The sequence below is a fragment of the Saccopteryx bilineata genome, chromosome 4, assembly GCF_036850765.1.
Source record: "Saccopteryx bilineata isolate mSacBil1 chromosome 4, mSacBil1_pri_phased_curated, whole genome shotgun sequence".
In the NCBI taxonomy this organism is placed as follows: Eukaryota; Metazoa; Chordata; class Mammalia; order Chiroptera; family Emballonuridae; genus Saccopteryx; species Saccopteryx bilineata.
In genome coordinates, this window is record NC_089493.1 from 203453005 (window position 1) to 203470707 (window position 17703).

Genomic DNA, 17703 nt, shown 5'->3' on the forward strand with positions numbered 1-17703 from the left:
ATAGTAGGCTGCCTCTCATCCACACCCAGGAAGGTCCCTGCTCAGGCTGCCGCACACTTGTCATTGTGTGGCCGCGGTGAGTAGTTCAAGCTGCTACTCCTCCCCATGGTCCTGATTTCTAATCCTGGTCAGGACTGGAGGTAAATGTTGCCACCTCTAGATGAAGCCTCAGCCTCAGCTGGTTATGTCTATCCTGATGGTATAGATATTTGACCTTTTTCTTTTTAAAAGAGGCCCCCGCAGAGGGTGATATACAATGCATCACAATGTTATCTAACTTTAAAGCTAAAGTTTGCTGATCTTCCTTTGGACAGTTTTTGGTTATCTGTTGCCAAGGAGTTCCCCATTCTGGCCAACAAAGCTATTTTGACATTGCTCCCGTTTTCAACCACATATCTATGTGAGCTGAGCTTCTCAAGCTTGACTGCAATAAAAACTAAAAACAGGAAGAGACTGAGAACTGTTGAGGAAGAGCTTCCTGTGTGTCTTTCTACCATTCCTGCCAGGATATCCCTTTTGTGTTCATCAAAACAGGCCCAGGTTTCATACCAAGTGAGTATAAATACATTTAGAAACTATATTATTAACTATAGTATAATATGTACTGTGTTAGAGTGTCATTTTGTGTCATTTTGGTAGGTGGTGTGCCCCAGGATCTTGTAAATGTAAAAAATGTGTGGCGGCTCAAAAAAGGTTGAAAATCACTGAATTACTACATAAAGCTGAATATCTGAATTTTAAGACAGTTGCAGTTTTTCTTCTACATCTTCTAACTACTTTTTCAAAAATAGATCCCAGTCCCTAGATTTACTTAAATTAATGCCTGCCTTGTCCACTTGCTTTTAGATAGTTTTTTTTATCTAAAGATATGGTTGAGTTCTTTGTTCTCTTTATGTATAATTTTTTTTCTTCTTGCTTCTCTAGAGTAATAATGAAACGGTGACTCTAATAAAGAGTGGAAACTCAAGAAATTGTAGACCTGAGTCTACAGGTCTTTGCATTCAGTAGGCATCCAATAAAAACTACTTGAAATGAAATTTAATTCTGGCTGCCTTACATTTCTGCATTCTTTAGTTTTCACCAAGGGATTACTAAAGGTTCGTGAATTAGTAAATGTGTCATAATCAGTAATATTCTTACACTGATTTAGTCATAGAATATTAGAACTGATTTCTGACAGAGGTATTACTGTTCAGAGAGCCAGAAATCAAGACCTGCCTTTGACAGTCAGAGCTTCCAGTGCCTCTTTCTAAAACAGGAAAGGAGAAGTGGGATGTACCCTCTACTTTCCTGATGCCTTTTCTTTGAGGATATTTTGAAGTTGGGCAACCAAGATCACACACTACCTTCTCAGGGATAGCCAGGTGGACTTTTCAGGTGTAAATTTATGGGGCAAAGTCCCTGTGAAAGTCAGGAATCTCTTCCTCTTTCTGTCTGCATGCCAAACCCCTTATTTCTGTCTCCTCCTCAACGCCTGATCTGGCCTTTTTGTCCTGGGAATGAATGGGTAGGGCATGGGGTAAATCAAAATGGTTGCTGGGACCAGGTTGAGTTGTGGTTGCCTTCTTGCTGCTAAGGTTATTTTTTACAACAATTAGATGGCTCTGCCTGGTTGGCTCAGTGGTAGAGCGTTGGCCTGGATTGTGGATGTCCCAGGTTCAATTCCTGGTCAGGACACACAGGAGAAGCGCCCATCTGCTTCTCCACTCCTCGCCCTCTCACTTCTCTCTCTCTCTTCCTCTCCTGCAGCCATGGTTTGATTGGAGCGAGTTGGCCCTGGGCGCTGAGGATGGCTCCATGACCTTGCCTCAAGTGCTAAGATAAGTCGGTTGCCAAGCAATGGAGCAAAGGCCCCAGAGGGGCAGAGCATCGCCCCCTAGTAGGCTTGCTGGGTGGATCCCAGTTGGGGCACATGCGAGAGTCTGCCTCTGCCTCTGCCTCCCCTCCTCTCACTGACTAACAAAAAAAAAAAAAAAAAAAAAAAAGAATTCCAAGTCTTGGATAATGATCAGGGTATATTTCATGTGCCTATCCATATGTCCACATACATTCCTATTTATGACAGCAGTTCCACAAAGCAGCAAAGGCAAAACCCTCCACTCTCCTTTCTAGGATTCTCTTCCTTTTATTCCTTTTCCTTCTTTTTTCATATTGTCCTCCTTCATCCTCAATTATTGCTCACTTCCAAGAAAGCTGAGTCTGCACACAAAGCCTTGAGCAGCGAGCAAACCCTCTAGCCCAACCCAGCGGAGGCAGAGTTCAGCCCCACAGCAATCTATCTGGTCAGACTGATGGAACAGCTTGCAGAAGCAGTCCTGCTGGACGGAGACAGATGTAGACGGAGGCTAGAGGGAGTAGAGAGCTTAAGAGCCAACCAGACACAAAGATGCAAACAAGCATCGGAGGGGAGACAGGAAGACAGCAGACAGCCAGGCCCAGCATCTCATGTGCTAGTTCAACCCTCATGGCAACCCCAGTGGAATAGTCCAAGCCAGCACAAGTGAGCCAAATCCTGAGCTCATTTTAATGGCTTCTGTCCCAAACCTGAGTCACTGGGGACTCCACAGAGTTCTAAGAGAGCCCTTCATGCATTTCCAAAAACAAACTGCTTGATGCTGTCATGGAAAACCTGGATCTCTGTATTCTATGGTTTCACTATGGATTACATCCAGGTCACAACCTAAGGAAGACAGCTGGCAAAAACCACCCGGCTGGCCAATTACTCAGCTTTTGTAATGACTCCCAGAGGGCTATGAACTGATGTATATTACTGGCTCTGCCAAGTCCTAGACAAGTCCTCACCAATGAAGACCAATCAGCCTGTGATTTACTCTGCCAGGGAGCGGGGAAGCCACCTACAATCAACACTGAGCTGCTAGAAGCTGCCTGCAGAGAGGAGAGGAATGAAGAACGTTTATATATGTCAAGGGGAAGAGGAGTGAAAAAAGTTCTTTGCTTTCCTGTCAATTCAACTGCTATCTTTAGCTTTTTATAAAAATTGCTGTTGTCTAAGAACAGTAATCCCACCAAAGTCACAAGACTGCTCTATACTCTTCAGCCCCAACATGCAGGCTTTTGAGGGACCAGGGAATAGCACCATACAGTGTAATCATGGTTGATTTCAACAGAACCAGGTCAATTCTAAAGACTTTAAAAGACATCCCTATTCCTTAGAATGCAGCAATTCTAGGAAACAAAAAATATACTAACACCTGCCAAGGAATTCACATCACTACCACTTATCTACTGTGTGCCATGCCCTGTGTTCAAGTCTTCCTCAATATTCTCTCATTTAATCCTTCAAACCCTCAGGTATGTACTAAAACTACTGTTATACCCATGTTATAAGTGAGAAAACAGGCTTAAACTGAGGTCAGTTGGTCACCACCATTCCACAGCCTTTAAGGTGAGGTCAGGTCTGATCCAGGACCAGGCCGAGGCTTGAATTTACACTGCTACTGAGAGTGAGTGTGGAACACCAAGGGCATTTATGCACAAGTATTTAGGAAGTGCCAGCTAGGTGCCCACCTAATGGGCCTAAAAGGCAAATCCTGCTGAGTTTACAGTCGAGTTGTATTTTATCATTATTTTTTAAGTAATCCAGATGTTGAGATTTCCACTGAAATAGCAGATTTCTTTTACATTCAGCTTCTGAAATCAAAATATCATGATTTTGAAGATTTATAATTTTTATAGCCAATTAAGGCCATAATGCCTGTTGCCTATTTATTCTTTAAAATTAGGTGTAGTAAAGGCATATGCTTACAATGTCTTGTAATTTTCATCCAGTTGCAATTTATAAAACTGTCATTTTTGCCAAAATGAAAGTTGTAAGAAGAAACAGTCTGAATGTATTTCCAGAGAATATCCTTTTGCTCTGGCAACAGCCTACTTTTTTCACCATTTGTTTCGGTGTCGAACAGAGCCAGTCAGGGCTGCAAGAAGGAGTGGGGGGGAGGGAAAGACTGATGCTTCCAGCTGCACTGAGTCCTTGGCTGAGGCTGAGGCTATGGCTGAGCAGATGCTGTTAACAGACTGGCCAAGCAGAAAGAAAGCAAGTCAGCTGCTTCAGACACACAGACTTTCTTAGCCACAAGAGTCAAGGCCCAAGGCTGTCATTTATGTTGGCTTGAGCTGCCTGGTGTAGACCCCCATCCATGACGGGAGAAAGAGCCCAGTGAGTATCCCTTCAGATGCCTTCCCCCAACACGAGGGCCAGCTGATGAGTGCTTAATCCTTCTTTCCCATGAATTCTTCTTAGAGGGATGCGGTTCAGCTGGAAGAATGGAAGCAGCTGCTTTTCCCACATTTCAGTGCTGAGTCTCAGATCAGTGGGCCCTAGAGGGACAGTCCGACTATACAGGAACCTCTGCCTCCTGCCAACTTATAATTTCAACTAATTTCAGACCTCTTAAGCTCCTATGTGTATGCATGGGGAACCTGAGAGATGGGTGTGGGGAGAAATTAAGATTTTATTTAGAAAAGGTAAGCTGGAAGAGACATGTGACCAACAGATTTGCACCAAGGGTGTGCTGCTACTTTTTCTTCTCAACCCCTTCTTCCCAGAGGCCTGATGCATACTGACAGAGAAAGAGGGAGAAAGAAAGAGAGCAGTCAAGAATAACTCATTGGACTGTGTAAATAATACTGAAGGTACACACTAATCTTTGTGCCAAAATGAATGCTCTTGCCAGTATGTGAAATAGCAAACAAGCACCAAAAGATTTGTTGGACTAATCCACCTTCTTAGAGATTGAATTCAATGAACTAAAATAAACATCTTATTAAAAACTACATGCAAATAGTATTTAAGACTCAAGGGTATCTCTAAGTTGTTTCTGCATGACTGTAAAAGACAGGTTGTGGTGTTTGGGCCTAAGATGCCCCACTTCTCACTGTAAATGCCCACTGATTTGCTGGAAGGCATTGCTTCTCAGGATGAGAAGCATTCTTAGGCATAACAAACCAATTTCACCTGCATACCAGCATATTGATAAAACTCACCATAAATGCACACAAAATTGCCTCTTTGGTCAACCAGAACTCTTAATAAATTATGTGCTGGCTTCCCTTCATCTATATGTTCATACTGACTTTCTAAAAGCCTTTGGTCATACTTCTCAACAAAAGTTTGAAGATACACACATGCATATATGCACATACCCCGAGTCTCTCTGTGTCAGGGGAATAAAGTAGGAGCATTTCTTCTACAAGAAAAATTTGAATTGGTATTGAAATAATCTTATTTAACATTTCTAGGAGGTGACATGACAAACTGAAGGGGATAAATTTCAGATTTCAAAAGTGAATCAAAAAGGAGACAATGAGTTTCACAGAATCAAAATCTAAGATTAAAAAAGAAAATCTCAGATAAGGTCACATTGTCCAATCTCCCTATTTTTCAGAAGAGGAAGGCCAAGGTCTGGAGAGGTAGTGCATTTATCTCAAGGTAGTTGCAAAGCTAAAAATTAGATTCCTGGCCTTCCAAATTCCAGGAGTGCCTGTGGGTGCCTGGACCATTCCTGGCATAGCTGATCCTGGCAGGTAAAGAGATGAGCATTCAGAGATTTGCCTCAAGTGTATCCCCCATGCAGACAGACCAGGATGGTGGAGCAAGTCCTCTGTCATTTCTCTGGATCCATTACCACACACACACACACCCCTTACAGGGGGCCTACCCCTATGATTTGAGGAACCAAAAACATCAGCTGTTTGGGGGGAGGGGAACTGTTTGACCTGTTTATTTGGAAGCCAACCCTGCTGAGCTCAGCATTCTCTATTAAGGCAGATGAATGAATTCATTTTGGCTCCATTTCTTCACAGGCCTGGACACTGCCAGGCTCAGGGTTTGCTCATCTGCACTGCTGAGGAGTTCTGGTTCTGTGCATGCAGCTTTAGAACTTGGGGAGGGGATGAGTCACCTGTGCCTTTCACGTAGGGTTGTAAGTGGATTTGTTTCTTCTGTTAGAGTCCAGATCAATAAATAGCTTAGTTATGATTGTTGAAAATGTTAATTTCTTCTGAAAATCAAAGCAAAAGTCTATGCCTCTACTTCCTTGAGGATGTCTTCACACTGCTGCGCGCACACACAGACACACACACATACACGTTTGTGCGTTTCTGCCATCTAGAACAAGTCCCTGAGCCTAGACACATTGATTCCTGCCCTTCTTGGGTCAGGATCCACCTTCAGAGCCACGTGGCAAAGTCCAAACATGCCATGGCCTTGGCAGTTTTCTTGTGGCTCACAGCCACCGCTATCGGTTGGTCACCATTAAATTGGCTGATACCTTTGTCTCCACCAATTTCTAACCAGCTCATTAGTGAGATATTCCCAGAAAGTGGAAATAGTTTATATTTTCTGGTCTGCACAGAACATTTGTCAGACTTCAGGAGACAATTTAAACCAGAATATTAAAGTCAGAGCAGCTGATACCAACTCCTTCCCAGCCCGCTTCTTCCCCTGCCAAAGCTGAAATCATCTGGGCTGGGGCTGACAGCCAGTGGCAACCAGCTTCAGCCTGTGAATGGAAACCCACATTTACATTCCTTCTCAGCATAGAGTGCTTGCTGCAGGGTGCCTAACTCCTCAGTGGGTACACTACTTGGAAAGCATTCTTTTAATTTAATGGGAAAAGCAAAGAGTAGGAGTAGTTACTCCAACTAAACCAGGGGTCGGGAACCTTTCTCGCTGAGAGAACCATGAACGCCACATATTTTAAAATGTAATTCCGTTTAGAGCCATACAATGACCCGTGTATATTATGCATTATCCAATAAAAATTTGGTGTTGTCCCGGAGGACAGCTGTGATTGGCTCCAGCCACCCGCAACCATGAACATGAGAGGTTGGAAATGAATGGATTGTAATACATGAGAATGTTTTATATTTTTAACATTTTTTTTTATTATTAAAGATTTGTTTGCAAGCCATCAAAGAGCCACATCTGGTTCGCGAGCCATAGGTTCCGGACCCCTGAACTAAACCCAACAACTTATAACTGGAGTAAATAGCAATGAAGAATGTGGAACGGCCAAGAACAGACACTACTCTCCATTAGAGGGGAGTGACTAGGCCAGCGTGCTCATATGGCTGAGAATCTACCTTCGCAAAGTCAACCTGGCCAGACAGAAAAGGGTCTTCAAAACCAGCAGTAAATGAGTCTGTGAGTGTGTGCCCTGCACACCAAGCCCATCCCACTCTCAGGCCCCTCCCCTCCCTCGCACACTTACCTGCAATTCCTTGCAACAGCCCACACACATTGAAAATACTTTTCTTCATGATGCTTTGCACACACATGGTGAAAACGGACACCAGGGCCACCGTGCAGAGGATGAAGATGCCGATGGCTAGGAAGATGGCAGTGGCCTGCCAGAAGCCGCTGGCGATCTCCCCGAAGGTCTCGGCGTAGGGCCCACACAGCGTCTCCCGGGGGACGTGCTGAACCCCGGGGTTGCGGATGCAGCGGGCGTAGATGCCCAGGGTGGGGTGGTAGGGCTCTGAGGGGCCGCTGCTCGGCTGGTCAGACTCGGCACCGCTGCGGGTCTTGGCTTTTCCAATCAGCCAGTCTGCGCTCATGAATGCAATGAGCTCTGCAAAAGCCACCACAATACTCAGGAGGGTCCAGAGCATCGAGCGACAGGTGACAATGACATGACACATATTGATGTTCAAGGCGGGAAAAAAAAGGAGTCCACGGGATTAATAGAAGCCGGTGGGAAGGAGGCTCAGGCGGCCTCAGGGACGTCGCTGCGGCAGGGCACTCACTCCCACAGCTGGAGTTCCTTTCTCCAGGCCTCTGGTGCACCGTGCCAGGCTGTCATGCTGCCATGTCGGAGCTCCGGAGCGCGGCTGCCAGCCTCACCTAGGGGCAGAAGGGAGGAGGCGGTCAGCAGTGCCAGGCCCCGCCCCCGAGGCCACGGCCAGCGAACTTGCAGGTCCCCAATCCCATTGTGAGCTTGGACCCGCTGCCCTGCCGCCCAACTCCCTGCACCACTGACCTTCGGGCCCGCCTGCTCGCCCAGGTCGCCACTCGGGTTCTCACAGAAGCGTGCTGGAGCAGAGCCTGGTGCCTAGGCAGCACGCGGCCCTTCGCGGCACATTTGCGGGTCTCCTCTGTTGTCCGTCCTCCCCTCCCACACTCAGAACTGACTGGCGGCTCCCTTATCTTCAGGCAGCGAGACGAGGGGGGGGGGGGCAAGAGCCCGTGCCAGCCCCTCCACCCACCCCAGGGCATGCTGTGGCCCCGGGCTCCAGCTCCTCTCTTTTTAGAAAGAGTCAAACAGCATAGGGATCCAGACAGATCCTGATATAACTGGCAGCAAACTGTCAACTGACAGGCCATGCTTTTTAAAGTTTACAGGTCTCTCTGCCTGCTATTCTGATACTAGACCAGCTAAGTTTAAAAAATAAATAAACCTGCACCAGAAGGTTTTCCTTAACAGTAGAGAACAGCAACACCTAGTTTTTTTGCCTGGGAATCAAATGACTAGTATAGGCAGAGTATTTGCTTCACAGCTAAATGAGAATATAAAAAGAAACAATGCCATCAAAAATAATAATGCATTGCTACCCAAACTTATTTTTTATCCATTTCTCAGAGGACCATTTTTAGACAAAATAAACTGTACTAATTAAAACTCAAGAAAAAAATGCATGACTTAGTCATTTGGGGAACTTATTAAAAAATAACCATTGATTAAGTGTCTTCACCACTGAGTGGACTTGTTGACAACAGAAACTGCCTGTAGAGAAGGAACTGTCCCAATTCATCACATGTGCCTCTGCCCGAGCTCCACTCACCGCAGGTCTGGACCTCAACATGCTCATTGTTCCTGATCTCACAAGGACTCATTCTGTTCCCATGGACAAATGGCTTCATTACCAGAGGGCTTCACTCTAACAGCTCAAGCCTGAAACAGGCCACAGTGCTTGTTGGCAGCCCCATTTTCTGCCCTCTCTCCGAGGTCACGTTTGACATCCGGGTGGATGGCTCTGTTCTGAACGATTAGATATTGTTAACCCAGGTCATGTCAACTACAAAGAGCCCCATGGCATGTTGGCAGGAGGTGGGGAGAGAGGGAATGTGGGAAGTGGGGAAATACGGAAGCCTGGGGTCAAAGTTTCTATACCATGCCAGCTGACATCTAGTGAGAGCGACTAATCTCATGCAATACAACACATTTAAAAGTCTTCTTACAAAATACTGTTTTGGGAAATTAGTGCAATTCTAAAAACAGGCACATAGTTGTCAGTGTGTGCATAATGAGGCAGTTTGGAGGACTGGGGAAGGGAGAGCGGTGGTATGTTCAACTACAAGAGTTTTGGAATCCACCAGGTCAGGGCTCCAACTCCAGTTGCACCACTGACTGGGCCATGTGATGTCTGACTGCTCAGGGATCTGCTTCCTCAGCTTTCAGCTTCCTCATCTACCAGATGGGGATAATAAGAGCGCCCTGTCTCACAATGTTGTCAGGAGTAAGCAAGAATCTGTTAAAGCACCTTGCTCAGTGTGTGGCACGGTAAGTGCTCAATAAATACCAACTCCTTTCCCTCAGGGGCTTTCCCCTAACATGGTGACACTGGTCAGACAACAATTTAACTGATGTTATTTGCTCAGTAGATAACAGAAACTTGGCCATTACATGCAGAGAAAGATTAAGCACAGGTTATTTAGAGACCAATGAGGTCAGTGATGTCTATGCTTCCCTGGTGGGCTTTCAGGGCAGGGTCTTAGTCTGACTTCCTGTTTCCCCACTGCCTGACCCACTGCCAAACTCAACCCTGAAAAATAAATTAGCATTAGGCCAGAAGTATAACCTACTCCCACTCACTCATTCTCGTCTGCCCACCCCCCCCCCCCATATAATTAAATAGAAATGTTTTGAAGAAAAACCAGTACAAAAGAGCTTTGGAAGAGGTTGTTAATAATGAAAGCAGCCATTCTGAATGAGAACAAGAAAACAGTCACAATGACTCCCTGGAGTCCCCAAGAAACTGTGCCCACCCATCAGGCTCATAAACACTCTGAGACAAGTGAGAGCCCAGCCTGTTGGGAGAAAATGAAGCTCCACAAAGTCTTCCAATTTGATTAGGAAGCCAACTTACTGTTAATGCCCAGCCTATCTCCATCCCTGCCCTCTTCTGTTTAATGGCAGTGGTCAATGTGAATATAAAACCTCTCTCTATGTATCTGTCCTCTTGCAGAACCTCAGGACCGCTACAACCTCTCAGGTGACTTGTATGTTAATGAATATGGCAAATGTCCTCTGTCCTGGTCAGCAAGCTCTGCTCAGAGTCAGGAATGCAATTAGGTTGCAACTTCTGAAGAGAAAGTATGTGAGACCTCAGAAGGGAAGATGGCACATACGGGCTTAGCAAAATGCTCCGTGACAAATTTAAGGCAAGATTATTTAAGGACCCATGTGCTTAAGTTTAGAATAGATAGTCCTTGTCCCCCCATCCACTGCACCAAATTCTTACATCCATGCCAGAATGTCTGGAGTGAGGCCTTTATTCTTCTATAGTAGCTAATTACTACTGTAAGAGAATTACCAGGATACATAAGGCTGACTGGCAAAACCTGACCATCCAAGGAAAGTCCTCAGGTTGGAGAAACAGGGAAAACTTGGAAACAGCACAGCAAGGGACTCCAGAGTAATCTGCATTCTGCAAAGTGTCCCACTTTGGCCATGGCCCAAGTGCAGGGATACCTACTGAGACAGCATCTCTACCAAGGGGAATAGATCCTTGTTACAGGGGTACAGAGTTCCAGGGCTATTCAGTGCAATCCTGCTTCCTCAAAGCTCAAGTAATAAAACCAGGCCCTCACTGACATGGACCACTCAATACATTTGATTTCCCTCCAGGACACCTACTACCACGTCCCTGATGGTCGTGGATCCAGGGGTAGTCAACCTTTTTATAAAAACCACCCACTTTTGCAGTGCTGGTTAACCTGGTCCCTCCTGCCCACTAGTGGGCGTTCCAGCTTTCATGGTGGGCCAATCGCGGTGCAGTTTGGTTGCTCTGCTACCTGACCACGTGAAAGCTGGAACACCCACTAGTGGGCAGGAGGGACCAGGTTGACCAGCACTGCAAAAGTGCAAAAGTGGGCGGTTTTTATAAAAAGGTTAACTACCCCTGCCAATGGTTGTCATACAATCCACCCAGTAAAGCCTCTTAGCAAATAATAAGGGAAAAAATGATTCTGCAGAAACCTAGAATAATAACTACTGTCAGAAACAGAGAATGGAGGAACTGATAAATGTCCGGTCCGTCTGTGTTCTCCACTGATCCCTGATATCTAAAGGGTGAAGGCGCTGTGCAGAGCTGGACCAGGTGTGCAGCGTCCATCACAGGACCCTGTGTTCAGCAGCTTCCTGCCATCGGTGAGAAGGGAAGAAGGTGCATGTGAGGAGAGCTCAGCTGGCTCCGAGACTTCCTAATAGAAACCCGGAGCCAAGCTCACATCTACCTTTAGAAAGGTAGAGGCAACCTGAACAAACTTCAGCCAGAGCTGCCTCAGAAGCCTACTCTGTCAACCATTACAAAAGCAGCAAAGTCCATGAAGGAGGCCATGACAGACACAGTTCTAAGAATATGGCCTTGCTTACTCATTTGGGTTCTGGTTTTCAACTTTATAATGAAAATTTGCAAACATAGATATACATTGAAAAGACAAGACAACGAACACCTAGACTGAATATGTGTTAGCATTTTGCCAGACATTTCTTTTTCTGGACTGTTTGAAAATGAGTTGCAGATGTCTTAACACTTCACCTCTAAGTACTTTAGTGTATACCTCCTTAAAATATGCACATTTTCTTACATAACCACAATAAAATCAACACACCCAAGAAAACTGACAATCATTCCCTTATATTCAAAGCCTGGTCCACACTCGAATTTCCCTACCCTGCCCCGTTTTTATAGTCCTTTTTTTAAACAATGGCTCAATCAAGGCTCATGCATTGCGCTTAGTTATGTGTCTTTAGTTTCTCGTAGTCAAAAATAATCCTTCCGCCCTGGCCGGTTGGCTCAGCAGTAGAGCGTCGGCCTGGCGTGCGGGGGACCCGGGTTCGTTTCCCGGCCAGGGCACATAGGAGAAGCGCCCATTTGCTTCTCCACCCCCCCTCCTTCCTCTCTGTCTCTCTCTTCCCCTCCCGCAGCCGAGGCTCCATTGGAGCAAAGATGGCCCGGGCGCTGGGGATGGCTCCTTGGCCTCTGCCCCAGGCGCTAGAGTGGCTCTGGTCGCGGCAGAGCGACGCCCCTGAGGGGCAGAGCATCGCCCCCTGGTGGGCGTGCCGGGTGGATCCCGGTCGGGCGCATGCGGGAGTCTGTCTGACTGTCTCTCCCCGTTTCCAGCTTCAGAAAAATACAAAAAAAAAAAAAAAAAAATCCTTCCAACCCTTATTTTTCTCTCCCTATGGGCATTTTCCCCTTGGCATTGACTTTTTGAAGCAAGTAGGCCAGTGGTCTTACAGAATATCCAAAAATCTGGGTCTGTTTCCTCATGAAGCCATTTAAAGTTGTTCTCTATCCTGTTTTACAGAAACTGGAGGTTAAATCTAATGGCTAGTTTAGATTCAGCTTAAATATTTTTGGGAGAACCCTTGGTAAGTGATGCTGTGTAATTCCTAGTGCATCGTATTTGGGAGGAATATAATAGGGGTTACACTTCAGAATCAGAATGATTTTACACATTCATATACATTTATACATTTGTGTGTGTGTGTGTGTCTGTCTGTCTGTCTGGAGAGACACGCACAGGGTTCTCTCTGGTCCTAAAGAACCCGAATTATTGTGAGGAAGTGGTCAGAAGGCTGGTCTGGGCAAGATTCTGTCTTTTGAGGAGCTCCCTGGTGCATTCTGACACCACAGCTGAGAAGCCCTGTTCTGAGAGACGCCATCCCAGAAGCTAAAGAAGTCCTCTGCCAGAGAAAGTTTGCTTCTGAGAAAGGTTTGCTATGTTTCTTGGAAATGGAACCACATTTTATATATAACATAAATACACAGATTTGCAGGCCCAGAAAGGGAGCTACAACTTGAAAGAGACAGCCCTTCCAGGGAGGCTTGACCTGAACCAGCAGAGCGCAGGTTACTGTGATGAGGAAAGATCTGTGTGACAAGAAGGAAGGGGCAGTCTTCTACCTTCAGAGGCTTCCTTTTAGAAAGGACCAACTGAGCTGCTGCGGCTGCCTCTCTCCAGCTTGGCCCTCTGCTCACCCCTCAGCAGTGTGGAGGAGGCGACAGGCACTGGGCCAGTCATGGTGGGTAAGGGCACCGACCGCGCGAGCTGGGCTCGCAGTGTTCTGAGAACTTTGTAAGCAGAGCTGGGATCAGGTCTCCACTCAGCCACTCATCAGCAGTGTGTCCTTTGAAGGCTGTTTATATTTGACGTCCACTAGCCTCCATTTCCTCATCTGCAAAACAGGCTAACAGCATCTTCCTCCGGATGCTGCACGAGGACTAGAGGAGAAAGTGCATGTGAAATGCTCAGCACAGCTCCCAATTCATTGTGCTCAGCATATGTTAGCTAGAATTAGTCATCATCACATGATTAGCTTAAACAATTTGTGGTTCTATAAGTACTTCCACTATATTAACTCCTATTAATAATGAATTTGCTACAGTGACCCATGTAGTCCAAGTAACCAATATATTATGAAGAAGAATGTATTTTGCTCCTCCATTACTGGCCATTTTTTGGCTGACACCGAGTTCCGTTATCCCCACCTCCCTCAGAGACACTCAGGACATCCAAAGGTGCCACTGTGCCTCCACCTGTGCCTTCTGGGAGGGCCAGAGGATTAGACAGGACTCTGTATGTGCCTTTACCTTCCCTGCTGGAAGGGGCTTCTAGAGTGCTGCTGCTCACCGCATGGCCCCTGCGCCACCCCCATGGGGGGGGGGGAGGCTAGGCCACTGATTTTTAAAAAGTGTAAGCTCTTGGTCCCTCACACTGAATCAAGCTTTCTGGAGCTGTTGCCAGAAACTGCATTTTTCACAAGCTCCCAGGACACTCACAGTGATGCCTCTGGGTCAGTCAGGAGGAAGGCAGGCCTGCAGGCACTGAGCTGGGCCTGGCGAGTAGCTGCCTGTGCTGCGGAGGGGGTCTGGAGAGGAGAGGCAAGGATGTGCCAGCTCAGCAGGACAGAGCCAGCCTGCCTGCCCTCAGCACAGCTCCCAGGCCACACAGGCCCTTGGGACCAGTGATTCTGCAGGGACACCAGCTGTGCCCCCAGCTCAGGTGGTGCCCAGTAACCCTTGTGGGCATGAAGGAGATACCTGGACCTTCACAAAAGCAGCTTCAGAACTGTAGGGACAGGGCTGGGACAAAAGGCTCAATGCCTTACATGACTTAAAAAAAATCAACTACCAAAGACGGTTTTAAAAACCCTCATCTGCCCTGGCCACTCCTTAAAACACACTATGGAAATGCAGATATTTTGACTATGGTACATTTCAGGAAGAGGGTTCTAATGCACTAATAATTACATTGTTCTTTGAGTTACAGTCTCAACATGTTCAAAATAACTTGTTTATTGCCAACATCCATTCCACAATAATTCCAGTGATAAACCCCTTTCCCCCAGACTTCAGGATAACTCTCAACCAGGGGCAGTTCTCCCTCTTCCCCCCTTGCAGGGGACACCTGGAGACATTTTTGGTTGTTACAGTTCGAGGGTGTAGGGCTACAGGTATCTAGTGGGTAGAGGTCAGGATTGCTGCTTAGCACGCCACAGTGCACAGCCAGCCCCCACGACGAAGCAGAGTCAGCAGTGGAGAGAACCCTGCTCTGGGAGTTTCCCACCAAGGACAGTTTTTACATCTGTAGGTGCAGTTTAAAACATTTCTAAAACTTTTACAGTTTGAAAAGGTCTATTCTAAAGAGCAAAGTCCTGACCTGTGGTGGCGCAGTGGATAAAGCGTTGACCTGGAATTGCTGAGGTCGCTGGTTGGAAACCCCGGGCTTGCCTGGTCAAGGCACATATGGGAGTTGATGCTTCCAGCTCCTCCCCCCTTCTCTCTCTCTCCTCTCTCTCTCTCTCTCTCTCCTCTCTAAAATAAAAAATAAAAATTAAAAAAAAGCCTGACCAGGTGGTGGCGCAGTGGATAAAGCGTTGGACTGGGATGCCGAAAATCCAGGTTCGAGACCCCGAGGTCACCAGTTTGAGCGCGGGCTCATCTGGCTTGAGCAAAATAAAAAAATGCTCACCAGCTTAGACCCAAGGTCGCTGGCTCAAGCAAGGGGTTGCTCGGTCTGCTGAAGGCCCGCGGTCAAGGCACATATGAGAAAGCAATCAATGAATAACTAAGGTGTCACAATGCGCAACGAAAAACTAATGACTGATGCTTCTCATCTCTCTCCGTTCCTGTCTGTCTGTCCCTATCTATCCCTCTCTCTGACTCTCTCTCTCTCTGTCCCTATAAAGAAAATAAATAAATAAATAAATAAAGAGCCAAGTCATATTCTTTAATCTGGATGGACACTGACAGTATTTACTAAATGAAGTACACATTTAGTTGTTTTTCTGAAAAAATTTTAAGGTCTATGCTAATCTCTAGGCCCCAGATGGCAGGCTGACAGGATTCAGAATCTGACTTGTCAGAGCTGACGGACCCTTAATCCTGCTTCTCCTTGGGTCCCAGCAGCTTCTCTGGATCACAGACCAAAGTCAGCTTTTGTTTTCTGTAATCTCTATTCTGCAAATGGCAAAATCCTCTCCCCTCCCAGGCTACCCTCAGTTATTAAGGCTGGGAGCTCATTTGCTGTTAACTTTCTTTACTTCCATCAGAAGGTCTTGGACTTTGCCTCAGAAAACACCAAGTTTGACCACATGGCCTTTATTTCTCTTAAATATCCCTCTCCCAGGCCCTGGCCGGTTGGTTCAGCGGTAGAGCGTCGGCCTAGCGTGCGGAGGACCCGGGTTCGATTCCCGGCTAGGGCACATAGGAGAAGCGCCCATTTGCTTCTCCACCCCTCCGCCGCGCCTTCCTCTCTGTCTCTCTCTTCCCCTCCCGCAGCCAAGGCTCCATTGGAGCAAAGATGGCCCGGGCGCTGGGGATGGCTCTGTGGCCTCTGCCCCAGGCGCTAGAGTGACTCTGGTCGCAACATGGCGACACCCAGGATGGTCGCAACATGGCGTCGCCCCCTGGTGGGCGTGCCGGGTGGATCCCGGTTGGGCGCATGCGGGAGTCTGTCTGACTGTCTCTCCCTGTTTCCAGCTTCAGAAAAATGCAAAAAAAAAAAAAAAAAAAAATATCCCTCTCCCAGAGTAGGACTGACCACTCAGTACATGTCCAGGTGGCCTTGGCCACTCAAACTGTCATGGAATCTCAAGGATCTTAGCACGCAAACCTACACAGTTTCTGAGCCCAGCCTGCCTCTCCTCACAAGATGCCTCTCTTTTCCCTGGAACCTGCTGGCGGCCTGGTGTTTCCACTGGGCAGCACGGTCTCAGTTTTCCAAACCACCCTAAAGGCCTCTTTCTTCTTGGCCTGGAGCACCCAGTGAGCTCTGCTCTTGTCAAGTTTGCTCTTTAACTCACTGATCCAGGCCATTTTTTCTTTCTTGAGCCCATTCCAACTCCTTATCCCATCAGGCTGCTTTCTGAGCACCTTTCCTAGGGCCTATTTTTATACTGCCATCCTGAGGCATGGTCCACTTGTCTGGTCCTTCTTAATTTCTAGAAACTAAGTAAGCCATTGTTAAACATTTCTCAAGCTCATTTACACATTGTATAACTTTTTTCCTTCTATAAATGTTATCATGTTAAAATCATTAGGAGACGTCTTTCTTTTTGTGTCCCCCCCCCCCCCCCCCCCCCGGCAAGTCTTTCTTTACGTGTCTCTCTGCTTCTATCAGACCAGAGGGACTGAAAAATCAACTTTTGCGATAGACACTCAAGTTTCATTTAGCTCAGATAGTATAAGCCAGGGGCAATGTGCCTATGCCCTATATATACTGTGGGTCAAAAGGTCTTATTGTTTATTTAAATGAAATAAGAACCTGAAAAGTTGCTTTTAATGTCACTTTTTTATCTACTTTTAAACATAATATTTTTCACATTCATAATGAATTCTGTGATATCAGGCATATTTTTCACATTCATAATGAATTCTGTGATATCAGGCAAAATGTAAGTCTTCAAGTGAGCCTCAGTCTTTTCAGGATCCATAAGAAAGTACAGAGTTTTAATAGAGAAAAGGCTTAAAGGGTGGGGAACAAAGAACTTACACATAAACAGCAAGATGCGTAATTTCCTTCTTCATGAACTCTCTGGAGTCATGGAGGGGGAACTCCAATGCCCTCTATAGTGACTCAACTCTGAGAGTAAAGAACACTCCCAAGAAGAAAGAGCTTCTGGCTCATCTGGGCAGCCTCTCCCAGCACTGGGGAGCACCAGCATTCGTTGTTATAGCAGCTGCAGGCTTTCCAGTCCCTTCTGTACAGTAGCATAAAGAATAACTGCGTGTCCACAAGATACAATGCCACCAGCCAGATTCCCTGCCAACAGCTTAGGAAAGCCCAAACATAATAAATGGAGAGGATTTATGCCACCTGTTATTTCTGAGTCTCTCTCCAAAATCTTAACACACTCGAAAACCTAAGAATCAACTGGAACGAGAGGCCCTTCCCCACTGGCAGCGTCTGGGAAAGCTCTTGTGGATGACTACATTATTCTTTCAAATCTTCTC

General features: G+C 46.4%; 1 protein-coding gene across 2 annotated transcripts in view; it reads right to left on the reverse strand.

Annotated features, from left to right (window-relative positions):
- The window catches only part of LHFPL2 (LHFPL tetraspan subfamily member 2), a 190273-nt gene that overhangs the window by 20176 nt on the left and 152394 nt on the right, over nt 1-17703 (reverse strand). For both annotated transcript variants that reach the window (XM_066273631.1, XM_066273632.1), the window contains one exon: nt 7233-7864. In XM_066273631.1, the coding sequence (XP_066129728.1) occupies nt 7233-7662 (430 nt within the window). In that variant the 5' untranslated portion in view covers nt 7663-7864. The remainder of the gene's footprint in view (nt 1-7232; nt 7865-17703) is intronic.